The sequence below is a fragment of the Chiloscyllium plagiosum genome, unplaced genomic scaffold (genome assembly GCF_037043375.1).
Source record: "Chiloscyllium plagiosum isolate Xiang-an unplaced genomic scaffold, Cpla_swu_hap1 HiC_scaffold_1, whole genome shotgun sequence".
Lineage (NCBI taxonomy): Eukaryota > Metazoa > Chordata > Chondrichthyes > Orectolobiformes > Hemiscylliidae > Chiloscyllium > Chiloscyllium plagiosum.
The window spans coordinates 154738658-154758776 of NW_028270139.1; the positions used below are offsets into that span (position 1 = coordinate 154738658).

At 44.1% G+C, this 20119-nt stretch overlaps 1 protein-coding gene across 2 annotated transcripts in view; it reads left to right on the plus strand.

The window, feature by feature from the left end:
- The window catches only part of LOC122553785 (dedicator of cytokinesis protein 2-like), a 1246386-nt gene that overhangs the window by 51224 nt on the left and 1175043 nt on the right, over window positions 1–20119 (plus strand). For both annotated transcript variants that reach the window (XM_087991733.1, XM_043698147.2), the window contains exon 2: window positions 19075–19158. In XM_087991733.1, the coding sequence (XP_087847859.1) occupies window positions 19075–19158 (84 nt within the window). The remainder of the gene's footprint in view (window positions 1–19074; window positions 19159–20119) is intronic.

Below are 20119 nucleotides of genomic sequence, written 5' to 3' on the forward strand. Positions count from 1 at the left end.
ACATAGAAGCAAGGTGCAGGAGTAGGCTATTCGAGCCTGCACCACCATTCAATATGATCATGGCTGATCGTACATTTTTGGCATCCCACTCCCGCTTTCTCTTCACACCCCTTGATCACTTTAGCCGCGAGGGATCCAGCACCCTCCAATGAACTGCCTCTAACAGTTTTATGTGGAAGAGAATTCCACAGGTTCACAACTCTCTGAGTGAAGATAGCCTTCCTCATCTCAGTCCTGAATGGTTTTCCCCTTAGACTGTGATCTTTAGTTCTGGACTTCCCAACATTGAGAAAATTCTTTCTGCATCTAGCCTGTCCAGTCCCCCCACCTCATTCTTTTACATACTAAAATGAAAAGAGGCTGAGTAAATTTGGGTTGTTTTCTTTAGAGCTGAGAAGGTGAAGGAGGGATCTGGTTGATGTGTATAAAATTACAAAGGGCCTGAAGAGTTTGGATAGAAGGCAGCAGTTTGCCCTTAATCAAAGGGTCAATAATGAGGGGACATAACTTTAAAGTGAAAGACTGGAGGTTTAGAGGGATTTGAAGGAGATGAGGGTCTGGAATACATTATCTAGGAGGGTGGTTGAGGCAGGAAACCTCGCAGCCTTTAAAATCACATAATCCTTATAGTGTAGAAAGAGGCTATTCAGCCCATCAAGTCTGAACCAACCCTCTGAACAGACTATCCCTGTAACTCCCATGGCTAATCCACCTAGCCTGCATATCCCTGTTCAATACAGCACAGCCAATCCACCTAACCAGTACATGTTTGTACTGTGGAAGACAACCAATGCAGAAACGGGGAGAACATGCACACTCCATACAGAGAGTCACCCGAGGCTGGAATCGAACCCATATCCTTAGCGCTGTGAGGCAGCAGTGCTAACCACTGAGCCACCGTGCCAATCTAATGCACTTTAGATGTCATAATGTTCTTATCTATGCAATTTGTTGTTGTTAAGTATCCTTGAATACTATTTTCAGATTGGCAGGATGTGATGAGTGGAGATCTGTCAGGATTATGATGCTGGGTCTTCAGCATTTACAATTTAGATTAATCACTTTGAATGAGGTGGGCAAAGGTGTGGTGGCTAAATTTGTAGATGTCAGAAGGGTAGGTATGAAAACATGCTGTGAAGGTGACATAGCTATTTCAGTCTGCATCCGTGTTAAGTGAGTGGACTGAAATCTGGCAGATGGCGTGTGATATGGGGAATGTGAAGTTGATCACTTTGACAGGAAGAGTTCTTGAAAAACGGAGAGTGTTGTTTAAATGCAGAATGTCAGCAGAATTCTGAGGTACAGAGGGCTCTAGGTGTTTTAGTGGGTGAATCATAGTGTGCCAGTACAGCGAATGATTAAGGAGGCTGAAAAGATGCTATCTTTTATCATGACAGGAGTTGAACATAAAGTAAGTAGGTTTCTCCAATATTCAGTGTTACCTTTCAGTTATACAGGGCATTGGTGAGACCACATCCTGAGTACGATATGCAGCTTTAGAGTCCTTATTAAGGAAAGATAGAAACATAGATGCAGGAGGAGGCCATTCAGCCCTTCGAGCCTGCTCCACCATTCATCATGATCATGGCTGATGGTCCAACTCAATAGCCTAATCCTGCTTTCTCCCCATAACCTTTGATCCCATTCACCCCAAGTGCTATATCTAGCTGCCTCTTGAGCATATTCAATGTTTTGGTATCAACTACTTCCTGTGGTAATGAATCCCACAGGCTCATCCACTCTTTTGGTGAAGAAATGTCTCCTCGTCCCCGTCCTAAATGGCCCATCCGGAATCCTCAGACTGTGACTCCCTGGTTCTGGATGCACCCACCATCGGGAACATCCTCCCTGCATTTACCCTGTCTCATCCTGTTAGGATTTTATAAGTCTCTATGAGATTTCCTCCTCATTCGTCTGAACTCCGGCAAAAGCAATCCTAACCTAGTCAATCTCTCCTCATGTGTCAGTCCCGCCATCCCCGGGATCAGCCTGGTAAACCTGGTAAACTCCCTCGAGAGCAAGAGCATCCTTCCTCAGGAAAGGAGACCAAAACTGCCCACAATATTCTCGGTGTGGCCTCAACAAGGCCCTGGATAACTGCAACAACACATCCCTGATCCTGTACTTGAAACCTCTCGCAATGACGGCCAATGTTGGAGGTGTTTCAAAGGCTTTCTGGAATCAGTATCTGGAATGAGTGGGCTGTCTTCCGAGGAAAGATTGAACAGCCTGAGTTTGTTTTCACTGGAGTTTAGAAGAATGAAGGTGAGTTTAATTGAAGTTATCAGATGATCTTGATGAAGTGGACAATGAAAGAATGATTCCCCGTGCGGGCGACTCCAGATCTAGGGGATATCAGTTTAAAATCAGAAGTCGCCCGTTCAGGACAAAGGTGGGAATTTTTATTTCCGAGGATTGCGCAGACTTGGAATTCTCTGCCTCTCAAGACGGTGAAGCCGGGGCATGTGAAATATTTTTAAGGTGAAGATTGATTCTCGTTAGGCAGGACAGTCAAGGTTGTCAGAGGAGAGATGGACATGTGAAAGTGAGAACAGAAGCAGGTCAGCCATGATCCTTGTGAGTGGCAGAGCAAACACCCAGATCAACTTCCTGATCATCCTTGTCATTGGTCCAGTTGATATGAAAATTGAGTCAATGAGAGAACCATAGAGGTATTATAGCACGGAAACAGCCCCTTCGGTCCAACCTGTCTGTGCCGACCAGCTACCTAAATTAATCTAGTCCCATTTGCCAGAACTTGGCCCATATCCCTCTAAACCCTTTCTATTCATGTACCCATCCAGATCCTTTTAAATGTAATTGTACCAGCCTCCCCCACTTCCTCTGGCAGCTCATTCCATACACGCACCACCCTCTGAGGGAAAAAGTTGGCCCTTATGTCCCTTTTAAATCTTTCCCCTCTCACCTTAAACCTATGCCCTCTAGTTTTGGACCCTCCCACCCCAGGGAAAAAGACCTTGCCTATTCTTCTTATCCACACCCCTGATGACCTGATAAACTTCTATAAGTTCACCCCTCAGCCTTTGACACTCCGGGGAAAATAGCCTCACCCTGTTCAGCCTTTCCCTATAGCTCAAACCCTCCAACCCCAGCAACGTCCTTTTAAATCTTTTCTGAACTCTTTCAAGTTTCACAACACCCTTCCTATAGGAGGGAGACTGGAATTGAATGCAGTATTCCAAAATAACCAGAGGTTACCCTTTTAGCATAGAATTTAGGAAAATATTTTTCTTCCAGGATCCTGCAACTTTGGAGCATCCTACCTCAAAAGAAGAACAGGGGTTATTAAATATGTTTGAGGATAGAAATGGATTATTGTTCATCCCATAATTCCTGGGTTATTAGGGAGTATGGAATTTGAAACACAGATGGATCAGCCATAAGCGTATTGAATGACAGAATAGGCTGGAAGGGACTGAATGGTTCATTTCTGCTCCTATCTTGTATGTATCAATGTCTCTATAATTATTACATAAGCCAGTAGTTTCTTTGTTTAATACTCTGCCTAACTACAATAAAGGAGCCTATAAATTACATCCAGCAGTGTTTTCTGACATTGGCAATTCCTGTTCTCTCACATTCTAATTCTATTTCATGATCTTTATAATCTTAACAACCTTCCACTGTAATGGTCTTACATTAAGCAGCCAGTTTTACTGGATTCGGGCTACAGTGAGATTCTGGGTGTTAAAATACAGCTAGGAAATTAAAAGCTTCTGTGTCGTGACCACAAGATTGTTGCAAGGCCAGGCACTTTTTCTTTCATTCGCTTGTAGGACGTGGGCATCGCTGGCTGGGCCAACATTGATTGCCCATCCGCAGTTGCCCTTGAGAAGGTGGTGGTGAGTTGCCTTTGTGAACCGCTCCAGTCTACCTGCTGTGAGTTTCCAGTGCCAGTTAGTCCGTCTGGTCCCATGTCTTTGTTGAGAATTCATTGTGATTGATACAATTGAGCGGCTTGTTAAGCCATTTCAGAGGGCAGTGTTGTTATTGTACCAGCCTCCAACACTTCCTCTAGCAGATCATTCTGTACATATAAATGATGAAAAGTAATGAGCTTAGCACCACTGTTTACAGGACTCCAGTCCGAAAAGCAACTCTCCACTACCACCCTGTGGCTCCTTTTATCAAACCAGTTTGGTATCCAATTGGCTAGCTCCCCTACAATCCTGTGTGATTAAACCTCACTAACCAATCCATCATGCAATATCTTGTTGAATGTTTACTGAAGTCCATATAGACAACATCTGCTGCTCAGTTTTTGTCAGTCTTACTTGTCACATCCTCAAAACACTCAATCAAGTTCTTGAGACATGATTTCCCATGCACAAAACCATGTTGTCTTACAAGTGCATGTGAATCCTGTCCTGTGGAATCCCCTCCAGCGAGTTATCACCATTGACATTAAGCTCGCTGGTCTGTAGTTCCCTGGCTCTTCCTTACAGCCTTTCTGAAATAACAGCTTCACATTAGCTAACTTCCAGTCTTCTGCCACTCTTCTCACACGTGGCTGTTGATAACATCAAAGGAATTATTCCATCTTTAACTCCTTTAGTTTAGAATTTTGATCCACAGGATTTTCCCTAGTTTTCCACTCTTAATTGCTCCACAGAATACCTGAGTAAGGAGGGACATATCTCCGCTGTGCATCTACATTCTGGTTCAGTACACACAGCAACTTGGTGAAGGTAATGTGCTGGCTGAGTGACCTCTCAGTGTCAATGAGAAAGGAGAACTGCAGCTCACTTGGTGACTGTACCAACCCACATCGAAAGCTCACCACCTGACTGCATTCACTATAGACCATCACAACACTCAAATGATAGGTGAGGACGCAATGTTGTGTGAGTCATGCAGGACCCTGAGTGACTTCGCTTCAGGCAGCATCAACATTTTGTATCATCATTGCTGCTTGACCTCAAGGTGGCCAGGTTCAGTTTACTAACAGCTGTTGCCTACTGGAAACTGCCTTTGACCAAAATCTGACCCTTCAACTCCTTCAATCTGCATGCATTGAAAATGGGTGATAAGATAATTGGAAATTAAATGTACCTGGAATTTGCTTCATGTTTTTGCTATAGACAAAAAAAACCTGCAGTTTCTGGAATCCGAGGTACACAAGCAGGGATCTGCCAGCCTCCTGCTTATCTGTCATGTATTATTATGAAAATGTTGTTGCATCCTGCAAGTGTGGGTCCTGTGTCTTCGTTCATCAAACTTACATAACTCTGCCCAACTTATTCATTATCTGGACACTTCCTAATAACACTTGATAGAGGTAGGAATCCCTGTAACATTTGAGAAGTGTTTGCAATGCCAACGCATATGGAAGAAGTCTCTTAGCTACATAGCTGATCCTGACTGCCAATTGCTCCTACAGTTTTTCTGCGAGTAACAAACTTGTAATTTCCAGGTGCGCCTACCTGTTAGCTCATATTTGCACCTTCACTTTTTACTAGGTCTGAAGTTAAAGACCTTCCCATTACCACCATCTGCTTTTCTCTTTCATTGATTGTCTGTCACTCTGTCTGTAGGCTTCGTCACTATTGAGCTGCTCCACTGTTTGAGTCCTGCACTAGCTGTATGAATAGTCCTCAAAGCAGCAAAATATTTAAAGCTGTGGTCAGGTACTTTGCTGCCTCCACTGAGTTCTAACAAAAAAAAAACTTCTTATCTTAAGAGGCAGTTTTTTAATATGATAGCAATTAGCAAGGGAAATGATAGTCTCATGGTATTGCTGCTAAACTAGTAATCCCATGACCCAGAATTCAATCCAATTCTGGAATTCTAATGATCTCCCTGGTGATTATGCTAAAATATAACCTATTTGGTTAACCAGTGCCCTTTTGGGAAGGATATGTGCCATCCTTTGAACCAGTGACACACACATCATAAAAATGAAGGTGTTACATTTGCAGACTGGGAGACCTCAGCCTTCACTCAATTGGATTGTAAGCTGTTCTACAACAACATGAGATTAATGCAGTGTCCACCATTACTGTTTCAACACATTTTTGGGGAAAGTGATGGCCTAGTGGTATTATTGCTGGACTGTTAATCCAGAGACCCAGGTCATGTTCTGGGGACCCAAGTTCAAATCACGGCATGACAGTTGGTGGAATTTAAATCCAATAAAAATCTGGAATTAAGAGACTGATGATGACCATTGTCAATTGTTGGAAAAACCCATATGGTCCACTAATTCCCTTCAGGGAAGAAAACTGCCATCCTTACCTGGTCTGGCCTACATGTGACTCTAGACCCACAGCAATGTGGATGACTCTTAACTGCCCTCTTGGCAATAAATGCTGGCTTAACCCATGACGCCCACGTCCTATGAGAGAATTAAAAAAAAATCCACCTCATACAATGATGGCCAAATTGCGTGGAATAAAATTGATGGGTGTAAAGGCGTCTCAGAGTACAGAAAGCTTTATTTTAAATCCATCCTGTTCAACACTTACCTCCTGATATAAGCTGTGCAAAGCATGACTGACTCATTGCACAACCCTAACATTGCACATTGAGGTGAGACAAAAACTTCATGCAAATCCACTTCTGCTATTTGCTTTCAGTGGCTTTGTAAACAGTATATATATATTGCAGCTTACACTCCATAAGAAGACAGAACTAAAATATCGAGCCAGGAATCAGAATCCTGAGGAAGCATTAGTCATAACTTGTTCTTATCACAATTCCCGGTGAACATGGGATGTGGAGATTATGGCTAATTTAACGAGGCCACAAATCCCAAGACAGTCATATTTCCATTTATATCAGAGTGAGGGTGGAGCTGTCTTTTTCCACCACAATGTAGGCCTATCACACAAAGCAACTTGTTTTCATTCATTCATGGGGTGAGAGCGTCACTGGCTGGGCCAGTAGGTATTGCCCAAGAGGAGGAAGAGGTGATGAGCAACTTTCTAGAACCACTGTGTCTTTGATCTGCTCTCTGGTTACCCACAGTGCCTATTAGGAGGGATGTCAGATTATTAATCGAGTGACCATGCATAGTTTGGTGTCAGAATTGAGATTTGGAAGGGAACTTGTGGGCGCTGGTGTTCCCATGTGTCTGTTCAGGGCAACCTCCATATCCATAGCCTTGTTTTCCGCGGTTTCAGTTACCCGCAGCCTGAACATACAGGGAACATTCTGGATCCAGGGACCGGGGGCTGCTGGGAAGGTAAATTTCACATTTAAGTGAATTGGTTTGCATCTATCCACAGTTTCAGACTTCCACGATTGGCTTGTATCCCCCGGTGCGTATGGGGGGAAGGTGTGGGAGCGACTGTATCCCTTTAGCTGGTAGTTATGGTAAGTTTGGAAGATCATATTGAAGAGCAATCAAGTCAAATAGCAAACTGCGTAATCACGGTCTTTTTTTAAAAAAAGTTTAAATGGTAGGTATTTGCATCAACTGTCCCAGTGCATTTTGTGGGTGCTAGGTACTGCTGCTGGTGTGTGTTGGTAGTGGAAGGAGTGAATGCTTTGGAAGCCGATCAAGTGATCTGCTTTGTTCTGGATGGCGTCAAGTTTCTTGAATGTTGGCAGAGCTGCACACATCCAGACAGACAGAACTTCACATTTCTTGCCTGTCTCCAATTGCCTTTTTGGAAGCTGCAAGTTCATTCATTAGTCACGTGTTGGTTTTGGTGGGTCTGTAACCACAGTTGGCGATGATTTGTTGCAATTTTCTGTTTGTTTGTTGAGACATCACATGTTAACTAATTAGGCAAATAAAAGAAATTTACAGCCTGTGACAGATGAGAATGCTTCACTAATCCTGAATTGTTCTGTAAAACAGAGTAGAGGACACACAATCCTAAGTTCCAGATATCTTTCGGCCTGTTGCGTTGATCTTTGGCGGCAGCTGTCTGTGTTCTTTACTCAGGCTGATGGAGATGTACCCATAAGGAAATCATAGAATGGAAGCAGGCTGTTCGGCCCATTGACATTCCAAAGAGCCTCCCACCCAGACCCAGATACTATCCCTGTAACACTGCATTTCCCATGGCCAATCCATCTAACTTGCACATCTTTGGACTGTGGGAGGAAACCCGCATAGGCACATGGAGATGGTGCAAACTCCACACACAGACAGTTGCCCAAGGATGGAATTGAACCTGGATCTCTGGCACTGTGAGGCAGCAGTGCTACCATTGAGCCACTATGTTGCCCAGATGGTGGCTCATGGGCTGGTTCCTCTTACTTGCACTCCCGTCTGCCCATCTATTCCCATTGAGATACATTATTTTGGCAGCTCTCTCTCCTGTGCCAATGACCTTTCTAAGACCACTCAACCAATGACCTCAGGTAGCCACTCACGATGCCAGGATGACTCTTACCCCCTTACCCACTTCCATTGAAAGTTAGCTTTTATTCCTTCTCAGAATAAAGACCCTCTTACTTTCCCTGACACTGCATTTATAATTGTGTTGTGTAATGCACCATAAATCTTCTGTTTGTGCTTCGGGAAGGCTGGTTACTGCTGGGAAATAGTCAAGTGAAGCATCATGCTATGCAGGAAATAACAACTGCCATTGATAAAACTGTTAATAACGTTGGACCTGGACATTTTCACAGAATCATACAGAACATACAAGGCTCTTTAGTCCATCGATCCAGCACTAACAAAAACAATTCTAAATCTACACTAGTCCCACTTTTCCACACTTTGGACCATAGCCTTGTATGCTATGATGTTTCAAGTGCTCATCCAAGTACGTTTTTAAAGGGCATGAAGTTTTCCACCTCAACTACCCTCCCAGGCCATGCATTCCTGACCCCTGCCACCCTCTGGGTAATAACAAAAAATTCTCAAATCCTCTCTGAATGTTCTGTCTTTCATTTTAAAACTATGCCACTGTTGTTCTTGACCATTCGATAAAGGGGAATAGCTACTTTCTATTCGCTCTGCCCACGCCCCGCAAAATCTTATTCACCTCAATCAAGTCCTCTCTCAGACTTCTCTGCTCCAGTGAAAATAACCCTTATCCAGCCACTTCCCTCACAGCTCGCTGTGGGAATACTGCAACAATAGCCTGAGAAGATGATGATTGATCTCCAAGGACTACAAACATCTTCCTTTCTACTGGATGTCAGTCAAACCAGGGAAGGGTGTTGATTAGATTAGATTAGATTCCTTACAGTGTGGAAATAGGCCCTTTGGCCCAACACTTCCACACCGACCCTCCGAAGAGTAACCCACCCAGACCCATTTCCCTCTGACTAATGCATCTAACACTACGGGCAATTTAACATGGCCAATTCACCTGACATGCACATCTTTGGACTGTGGGAGAAAACTGGAGCACCCGGAGGAAACCCGCGCAGACACAGGGAGAATGTACAAACTCCACACAGACAGTCACCTGAGGCTGGAACCGAACCTGGGACCCTGGTGCTGTGAGGCAGCAGTGCTAACCACTGAGCCACCGTGCTGCCCATTTGTCTGATTCCTTTTGACCTCCATTTTTCCAGGATCCCTGATGCCACATTTAATCATCCAGAGCCTGTCGTCAAGGGGCGTCACTCTCCCTATCGCCTCGACGATGTTGAAGGGTTAATGTTGGGGATTGAATTGAGCTCCATTGAATTTCATGATGCCACGTATAAGGATTTGGCAGAACCTTGGAGGCAATACAGTGTTGTGCTGTAGATAATTTCTAATCAGCGGTTTGGAGATGTTAGCACACACCTCTGGAGCAGGTGGAACTTGAACCTGCACCTCTGGGTCAGAGGTAGGGACACTACCACTTCACCTCAAGTGCCCTAGTGAAGAGCTCTTTTCTCCAGCTCTCCTTCTAGACTTAGTAGCAATGTTTATCTTAATAATGTAGCTTGTGCCTATTTGCTACCATGCAATAACAGGTTGCCAAGGTAAGAGCCTCTGGTTGACACTCACCACTGGTTGTTGCTTTTCCACAATCAACCCAATAGAAACCCATTGAAAGAAAAGAGGATTGGTGGCAGTTTCCTTCTATCCACAAATACAGCAATGCTGAGCTGTTTTTGTCCATGTTTAGACAAAGGCTGTCATGAGGATCGGAGCTGAACCCAAATTGGCTATTGTTGAGCATATTATTGCCATGTAAATGGTGCTCGAAAGTACTGTCAATTACTTCCATTAGCTGTCCGATGCCTTAAGGAGGTGGATAGAGTGGTAATTGAGGCAGCTTCTGGTACAGTGGAAGTGTCCTTACCTCGCAACCGTAGAACGTAGAACATAGAAAAGTACAGCACAAAGCAGGCCCTTTGGCCCACGATGTTGTGCTGAGGATTAATCCTAATGTAAAATAAAATAACTTAACCTACATACCCCTCAATTCACTGCTATCCATGTGCATGTCCAGCAGTCATTAAATGTCCCTAATGACTCTGTTTCCACCACCACCATTGGCAACACATTCCATGCATTCATAACTCTCTGCGTAAAGAACCTTCCTCTGACGTCCCCTCTGTACCTTTCTCCTAATATCTTAAAACTATGACCCCTCGTGTCAGTTAGTCCTGAGCTGAGGAAAAGCCTGTGGATATTAACTCTATCCATGCCTCTCATTACCTTGTATACCTCGATCAGGTCACCTCTCTTCCTCCTCTCCAGAGAGAAATGTCTGAGCTTAGTCAACTTCTCTTCATAAGACAAGCCCTCCAATTCAGGCAGCATCCTGGTAAACCTTCTTTGCACCCTCTCCAAAGCCTCTGTATCTTTCTTATAGCAGGGCGACCAGACCTGGACACAATATTCCAAGTATGGTCTCACCAGAGACTTGTAGAGCTGTAGCAAAACTTCGCGGTTCTTAAACTCAATCCTCCTGTTAATGAAAGCCAAAACACCATATACTTTCTTAACAACCCTATCCACTTGGGTGGCAACTTTGAGGGAACTATGTACTTGACCACCAAGATGTAGTTTCCTCCCACAGCCCAAAAATGTGCAGGATAGGTGAATTGGCCAAGCTAAATTGCTAAGGGGTAATGTAGGGGTCTGGGTGGGTTGCTCTTTGGAGGGTCGGTGTGGACTTGTTAAGCCAAAGGGCCTGTTTCCACACTGTAAGTAATCTAATCTAATCTAATCTAATCAAATCCCTCTGTTCCTCCACATTGCCAAGAATTCTGTCTTTAATCCTATATTCAGCATTTGAGTTCGACCTTCCAAAATGCATCACTTCGCATTTGTCCAGGTTGCACTCCATCTGCCATTTCTCAGCCCAGCTCTGCAACCTATCTATGTCGCGCTGCAGCCTGCAATAGCCCTTGATACTATTGATGACACCTCCAACCTTTGTGTCATCTGCAAATTTACTCTACCTCCTCATCCAAGTCATTTATAAAAACCACAAAGAGCAGAGGCCCAAGAACAGACCCCTGTGGGACCCCACTCAACACTGACATCCAGGCAGAATGCTTTCATCTACAACCACTCTCTGCCTTCTGTCAGCCAACCAATTCTGAATCCAGATAGCAAAATCTCCCTGTACCCCATACTTCCTGAATGAGCCTACCATGGGGAACCCTATCAAATGCCTTGCTGAAGTCCATATACACCACATCCACTGCTCGACCTTCATTGACCTGTCTCGTCACCTCCTCAAAGAACTCAGTAAGATTTGTGAGGCATGACCTGCCCCTCACAAAACTATGCTGACTGCCTTTAATTACTCTATGCTTTTCCAAATAGTCATAAATCCTATCCCTCAGAATTCTTTCCAAAACCTTGCTGACCACAGACTGACTGGTCTGTAATTGCCAGGGATTTCCCTATTAACCTTCTTGCAAAGAGGAACAACATTTGCCTCCTTCCAATCCTCTGGTGCGACTCCAGTGGAGGGTAAGGAGGCAAAGATCTTCGCTAGCGGCTTAACAAACTCCTTTCTCACTTCCCAGAGCAACCTAGGATAAATCTGGTCTGGCCCTGGGGACTTATCAATCTTAATGTTTGCCAAAATTTCCAGCACATCAACTTCATCAATCTTGGTCTGCTCAAGTCTGTTTCCCAGCTCCACAAAGTTCTCATTCACAACAAGTTCCCTTTCCTTAATGAAAACTGAAGCAAAAAACTCATCAAGGGCTTCCCCTATCTGCTCAGACTTCACGTACAAGTTCCTTCCGCTATTCCTGAAGCCCTACCTTCTCCCTGATCATTCTCTTATTCCTCACATATGAGCAAAATGCCTTTGGGTTCTCCTAATCCTTCCTGCCAAGCCCTTTTCGTGCTTTAGGGAACATCTCCGAGACACCCGCACCAATCAACCAAATCGCCCAGTGGCTCAACATTTCAACTCCCCCTCCCACTCTGCCGAGGATATGGAGGTGCTGGGCCTCCTCCACCGCCGCTCCCTCACCACCAGACGCCTGGAGGAAGAACGCCTCATCTTCCGCCTCGGAACACTTCAACCCCAGGGCATCAATGTGGATTTCAACAGTTTCCTCATTTCCCCTTCCCCCACCTCATCCTAGCTTCTAACCTCCAGCAACTCGATCCCCTGACCTGTCCGGACTTGTCCGACCTGCCCAGCTCCTTTTCCACCTATCCACTCCACCCTCTCCTCCCTGACCTATCACCTTCATCTCCTTCCCCACTGACCTATTGTACTCTATGCCACTCTCTCTCCACCCCCACCCTCCTCTAGCTTATCTCTCCACGCTTCAGGCTCTCTGCCTTTATTCCTGATGAAGGGCTTTTGCCCGAAACGTCGATTTTGCCTGTCCTCGGATGCTGCCTGAATTGCTGTGCTCTTCCAGCACTACTGATCCAGAATCTGGTTTCCAGCATCTGCAGTCATTGTTTTTACCTCATTTCCGAACTCCTGTCTGATAGCGTCATAATTTCCTTTTCCCCAATAAAATATCTTCCCTCAGTAACTGCTCCTTTCCCTCTCCAAGGCTATGGTAAATGTGAGGCCGTTGTGATCACCGTCACCAAAGTGTTCTCCCATCGTGAGATCTGACACCTGTCCTGGCTCATTGCCAAGCACCAAATCCAAAATGGCCTCTCCCCTCGTCGGACTGTCTACATACTGAGTAAGGAAACCCTCCTGAGCATGCCTGACAAAAACTGCTCCATCCAAAGCATCTGTACTAAGAAAATTCCAGTCGATATTGGGAAAGTTGAAATCACCCATACAACAACCCTGCTACATCTGCATTTTTCCAAAATCTATGAGTTCTTCAATCTCTTCACTGTTCTTAGGGGTCTGTAGAAAACCCCCAATGAGATGGCTGTTCCCTTGCTGTTCCTAACTTCCTGCCCTATCAGCCATACCCGCTAATCTGAAAGCCCGCACAGGACTAAACAACGGAAGAGAAGAAAAGGAAAAAAAAAAGTGAAAACCTGAAAACTTACCAAGTTTACAGACTCTGAGTAAGGTTGGAGGAGGTGGGTGGGAGGGAGGCCCTACGGTGTAGGATCTCGGGTTTAGATCTCACCCACTTAAAAAGTTTCCAGCAGCCCTCGTTTCTCTCTTCCCTCTCTCCTCGCTGCTCTGTTCTAAAAATGTTGAGGCCTATGTTCAAAATCCTACCTGTTCCATGTGGAATAGTGTATGCAGGTCTCCCTGCTAGAGGAAATATGTTGTGAAATTTGAAGGGGTTCAGAAAAGATTAACAAGGATGTTGCCACAGTTAGAAGGTTTGATCTATAGGCTGGGGCTATTTTTCTTGTCATGTCGGAGGCTGGGGGAGTGACCTTGTTGAGGTGTATAAGATCAGGAGGGGCATCGATAGAGTGAGTAGCTAATGCCTTTTCCCGAGGGCAGGGGAGTCCAAATGTAGAGCGCATAAGTTTAGAGTGCAAGGGGAAAGATTTAAAAGGGACCTTAGGGCAACTTGTTGTAGCAGAGGATGGTGTGTGTATGAAATGAGCTACCAGAATGATGTGGTGGAGGCGGGTATGATTACAACATTTTAAAAGGCATCTGGATAGGTACATGAATAGGAAGGGTTTAGAGGGACATGGGCTAAAGTCTGACAAGTGGGACTCAATCAATTTAGGATATCTGGTCAGCATGGATGAGCTGGACTGAAGGATCTGTTCCCATGCTGTACAACTCTATTACTCTGTGATTAAATGTGTAGTTACATCTCTGAACATGTTAATTAGAAAAGACGAGAGAGATAATTAACCATGTTGCATTGAGTTGCATTTGTGTATAGGACGGAGGCAATTTTCCACATTGTCAGGTGGACGCCAGTGTTGTAACTAAACTGGAACAGCTTGGCTGAAGTTGTACTTGGTTTTGGACCACAAATCTTGAGGATTATTGCTGGGATGTTTTGAGGGCCTGAAGCCTTTGAGGTGTCCAGGTTTAATGGAGCCATAATAATTGCAGCCTTTCAAAGATCATGAGGCCTCAAAGCATTTCATTTGAGAGTTATGGCGGGGCACAGTTATTTACAATATAATATATTAATGATTTGGATGAGGAAAATGAATGTACCATAGCCAAGTTTACAGAAGACGCAAGAACAGGTTGGAAGGCAAGTGGTGAGGCTGTCACAGAGTCTGCGGAGGTTAAGTGAGTGGGTAAAAACTTAGCAGGTGCAATATGATGTGAAGAAATGTGAGGTTAGGCAGGAAGAATAAAGGAGCTAAATGTTTATTTAAGTGAAGAAAGATTGCAGCGCAGAGGGATCTGGGAGTCCTCATCCATTAATCACACAAAAAGTCTATATAGAAGTTCAGCAGATATGAGGGAGGGCAAATGAGATGTTAGCTTTTGATTCAAAGAGAACAGTGTGTTAACGTTTTGCTAAAACTCAAGCGATTAGTCAGGTCATGGCTGGAATACTGTGGGCAGTTTTGCCCAGGAAAGATATACCGGTATTGGAAGTAGCTCAGAGAAGGTTCACTAGGTTGATACCAGTTACGCAGGGCCAGTCTTATGAGGAGAGGGTGAGTAGGTTGGACCTGTACTCATTGCAATCTCAACGATTGAAAAGTGACCCTATTGAAATATGTAAGATTCCTCGGGAGCTTGGCATGGTCGAAACATAGAGAGTGTTGCCCCTTGTGGAGAGTCTAGGACCAGAGGGCATACGCTCAGACAAAGAACTTGTCATTCTGGATCAGTGGTGCTGGAAGAGCACAGCAGTTCAGGCAGCATCCAACGAGCAGCGAAATCAACGTTTCGGGCAAAAGCCCTTCATCAGGAATAAAGGCAGTGTCATTGCTGTGTCCATTATTAAGAAAGACAGATTTTTAATCAGTCAGGAATCAAGGGTGAAGAAAAAGGCAGGAAAGTGGAGTTGAGGATTGTCAAATCAGCCATGATCTCATTGAGTGGTGGAGCAGACTCGATGGGCTGAATGGCCTCTTTCTGCTTCTACATCTAGTGGTCTTATTGCGTTAAAAGAATGACAAATGCTATTCTTGAGCCAGAACAGTTGCAATTTTTAAATTGTGTAAGATTAGTTTGGGCATAAGATACTTTCAATGGAACAACATTTGACATTGTCACTCTGAGCCACAATGGAAGTGAATGTTTTATATGAAATAAGTGACAATAACATTCTCTTGCATTTGAAAAGAAGTAAATGATTGCAACAGGCACGTTTGTTCCAGTTACACTACGGGAATTCACTGAGGCTCCTTACATAGCTCCTTCCAAACCCCATAATCACTTCATCTTGAAGGGCAAACAACTGCAGCACCTATAATTTCCCCTTCTAGCCACTCACCACTCATCTGTGTTCCTTTAGTGTCACTGGATCAAAATCCTGGAACTCCCTCCCTTATGGCATTGTGGTCTCCGTCTACAGAAAATGGACTGCAGCAGTTCAAGAAGGCAGCTCACCACCACCTTCTCAAAGGGCAATAACTGCTGGCCTACTCAGCAATACTCACATCACATCAATGAATAAAAATGGAAAGAACGTTTCTAAAACAAAAAATTCCATAGGCATGAGTTGAAGAATAGATTCTTACGATGCCTTTGTTAAATACATCCAAAACCACTGAAATAAAAAAAATCACGTTGAAAGAAAAATGTCATTATTACATTGCTGTTTTAGCCTTGGAATGATTTTGCTTTCCCCTTAATTTAACCATCTGTACTGCACCCCATTCATTATGAGCTGGTTCTAATCCACTGGCACATCTCTGCAAAACTGATGATAAAGTACAACCTTTTAAATGATTAAGGCTTCCCAACTCAGTCTCACTTGACTTCCCCCTCACTTGTTGAATGGGGCTCGCTATAAAGTCTGCCTGTCTGAGATGAGGCTCCTTTCTCCACTGCACCCTCACATTATCATCTAACGTCCATCACCCAGAGCTTCTCTGAAGACTTAATTGTAAGATGTCAGTGTCGTGCTGGCTTCTGCTAAAGAGTTTGTTTTTGAAGACTGCGAACAAATACCTCTTTAAATTCTTGGTAGTAACAGGCCTTTTTATGTCTAGTGCCAATGCATCAGACCTGTGCCAATCATTTTATTTTGGCTTCATTGTATCGGGGACCCAAGTGACATCTGTTCCTATTAAGCTCGGCTGCCTTAAACAGCAGAGAGATTATTTGCTGGAAACAGGCCAAAGAATGTCTTGACTGCTGCAGGATGCGGCACACACCACTGTACGCATATAATTATGAGAAGATAGATGGAGGCGGTTCAGTGAGATTCAGTTTCATGAGGGATGGAATCTTGAGAGCTCATGGACAATTACACCAAATGCTTCCTGCATTCTGTTTCTCTTGACAACGCACGGCGAAATTCTTAGCTCGTGATTGAGGTGAAAGTAACGAATATCTAGTGCAGGCTATTGCAGAGCCTCTTGCTCCCCACTCAAGGGGTCTTTGTGCATGTGTCCTCCACATTTCCATTTCTTGCGCAGAGTCCAGGAGCAGACCCCAAATCGGCTTTTGAGAAAAATGCATGGGCCGGTGCCTGTTTGCAGTTCTGTGTGACCGTGGTGAAACCATGTGACGGCTTGCAGCTCCTCTTCTGCTGTGTGAATGGTCTGCTTTAGACCCACACTCTGATCGCAAGCCACTGTTTGAAGAAGGGTGCAGGTGGCATCTGTTGCCTCCACCACCGACACTCAGTAGCAGCAAAGTGTACTATCTACATGATTCATTCCAGGAGTTCACCAAAAATCCTCAGACAGCACCTTCCAAACCTGTGACCACTTCCATTGAAAAGAGTAGCAAATATATGGGAACACCACCACCTGTGAGTTCCCTCCAAGTCACTCACCATTCTGAAGTGGAAATCTATTGCCGTTCCTTCACTATCACTGGCTCAATATCCTGGAAGTCCCTGCCTAAGGTCATAGTGAGTCAACCCACAGCAGGTGGACTGCAGCAGTAAAAGAAAGCAGCTCATCACCACCTTCTCAACGGCAACTAGGGACGGGCAATAAATGCTGGGCCCAGCCTGCAATGCCCATGTCTTGCGAATAAGTGAAAAAAGGATTGGCACAGTGGTTGAGTGGTTAGCACTGCTGCCTTACAGCGGCAGGGACTGTGGCTCGACCCATGGGCAACTGTCTGTTTGGAGCTTACACGTTCTCCCTGTGTCTGTGTAGGTTTCCTTCGGGTGCTCTGGTTTCCTTCGGACAGTCCAGACATGTGCAGATCAAGTGGATTGGCCATGCTAGATTGCCCATAGTGTTCAAGGATGTGTGGGTCAGGTGGATTCGCCATGTTAACCTGCCCATAGTGTTGAGGGATGTGTAGGTTAGGTGGATTGGCCATAGGGAATGCAAGGTTACAGGGATAGGGTAAGGGGTCTGGGTCTGGATATGTGTGGGTTGCGATTCAGAGGATTGGTGTGAACTCAATGGGCTGAAGGGCCTGCTTTTACACTGTAGGGATTTTGTGATCTCCTGTGACCAGCCTGAGAATGACTACTGGAATCATCAGCAGGTCTGCACTGAGCTGAGTTGCTACTTTGACGCAAAGTTGGATCCATGTCCAGATGTTTATATCCATGTCCAGATGTTGTGGGAATGGCAATGCTTGCTGTGAATAGTGTGTTCAAGGCACCAGAATCGAGAGAGTGGTTCATTGTTGGAGTTGCTGGCTTTTGTATATAATAGGAAAACATTATCCATCTGCCCACTGATGTAGAGATAAAAATAAAATCATATTGATGAAGAGCAGGAGAGTTTAGCTATCAAAAATAATTTGCTGAATATGGATTGCTTGAGGCTGAGTTAACTGAAGCATATAAAATTGTAAGGGTTCGAGGTGGGTTTTTCCAATTCAGTCTATTTTAGTAGCCAGCTGAGAGAGTTTTCAGTGAACTCAAAACGTTAACCTCTGCAGTCTTCCCAGAGACACTACCAGACCTGCTGAGTTTTTCCAGCAATTTATGTTTCTTCTCGGTTATAGATTTCAAAATAATTGATGGAAGGATTACAGGGGAGCTAAGAAAATTGCAAAGGATGGTAGGGGTTTAGTATTTACTTGTCACAGGACAGTCCTTACAGTCAAAGAGTTGTTAGATATACACTGGAATTGCAAGAACATAGAAGGCAACATATTTAGTGTTTAAAAGGGAGATTAGCCTGGAGATTAGCTCTTCCTTTCTCGGCAAGCATGTTTACAATGGGCCAAATGGTCTCTTTTTTTTTTGTAACGCTCTCTGGAGTGGGACCGAAGCCCACAGTTTCCATGACTCAACAGCAAAAGTGCTACCCACTGAATCAAGATTAATACCTTTCAGCACTTTGCTGCTTGTGGAGTTGTGTAACACCAGCATGCCTGCACTCCAAAGATAATTCATCATGTGAAGACAATTCAGTGTGATAAGGCACTATGTATAAATGTAAGTATTATTAATTTATCTCTCAGGTCTGTTTACTCTGCATTCATTTCAGACTCTGCCATTTGAGATTAAATATTTCCTTCTGAATAGTAATCTACGCCATCACCTAATGACTACTGTGTCAGTATATCGTATCTTTTACTACAGCACCATTCAACAGAACATTTTGTATTCCATTTTTATTAATGTCAATTTGAACCATAAATCTTTCATCTTGTGTTTGTTATGTCACTTTTTCACCAAATCCTACTTTCTCCCTAACTTTTTGTTCTTTTTTTTGTAACCCAGCTGTGTGGAATTTCAAAGGGACACATGAGCATCATATCCCTCTCCAAATCGGAGATACAGTCAACATCCTCCAAACCTGCGAAGGTGAGTGTGCAATCGTTACAAAGTCCAGGTTTGTGTCAGGTTTAATGCTGACGTTTCTGGTGTAAATTCTTCTGAGGCAAACAAGCGGGCAAGTGAGAGCAGCCAGCTAACTGAAGGTATCTCGGTGTTTCCTGGATGGTGTGAAACAATTCAGTCAGGTTGACCAAGCATTCATGTCGGGTTATATCTCAAAGCGTTTAGGGTGATGTGTAAAGGTAGGAGTGGTATCCTGAGGGTGAAATTGAGGTTGTTGCTGTTTTACTTAAGACTAAAAGAAATGTTAAAAATAATAGAATTATCTCATAGAGGGCTATAGCACAAAATGAGGCCATTCAAGGCAGCGTACGCTTTTCCAGAGAACAATATATCTTGCAATTCTTATTCCTTCAGGCACTTATCCAGTTCCCTTTGGAAAGCTACTATTAAATCTAGTCTAACCCACATATCACCCCTCCTATCTTCGTCTATTCCCGAGGTTCCAGGCATTACAGAAGATAGTCTTTGGCCAATATAGAATCATAGAGTCATATAGCAGGGAAACAGACCCTTTGGATCAACTCAACTAAGTTTCCCAAATTAACCTAGTCCCACGTGCCTGCATTTGGCCCATATCCTTCGAAACGTTTCTCATACATGTATCTGTCCAAATGTCTTTTAAATGTTGTAATTATACCTGTACCGACCACTTCATCTGGCACATGTAATATCAAGAAATGTTTCAAGGCATCGGACGTTGCAAAGTTTATTAGCTTGAATGATATTTTGGAAATAATATTGAAGACTTGTGCTCTGAAATTAGCCAAGTCCCCTAGCTAAGTTGTCCCAGTAAAGCTATAGCACTGACAACTGCTTGACAGTGCAGAAAAGTGTTCAGCCATGTCATGTCCACAAAATACATGACATATTCCATTCTGCAAATAAACGGTCTATTCTTGATAATCAGTCAAATGATGGAAGGTGT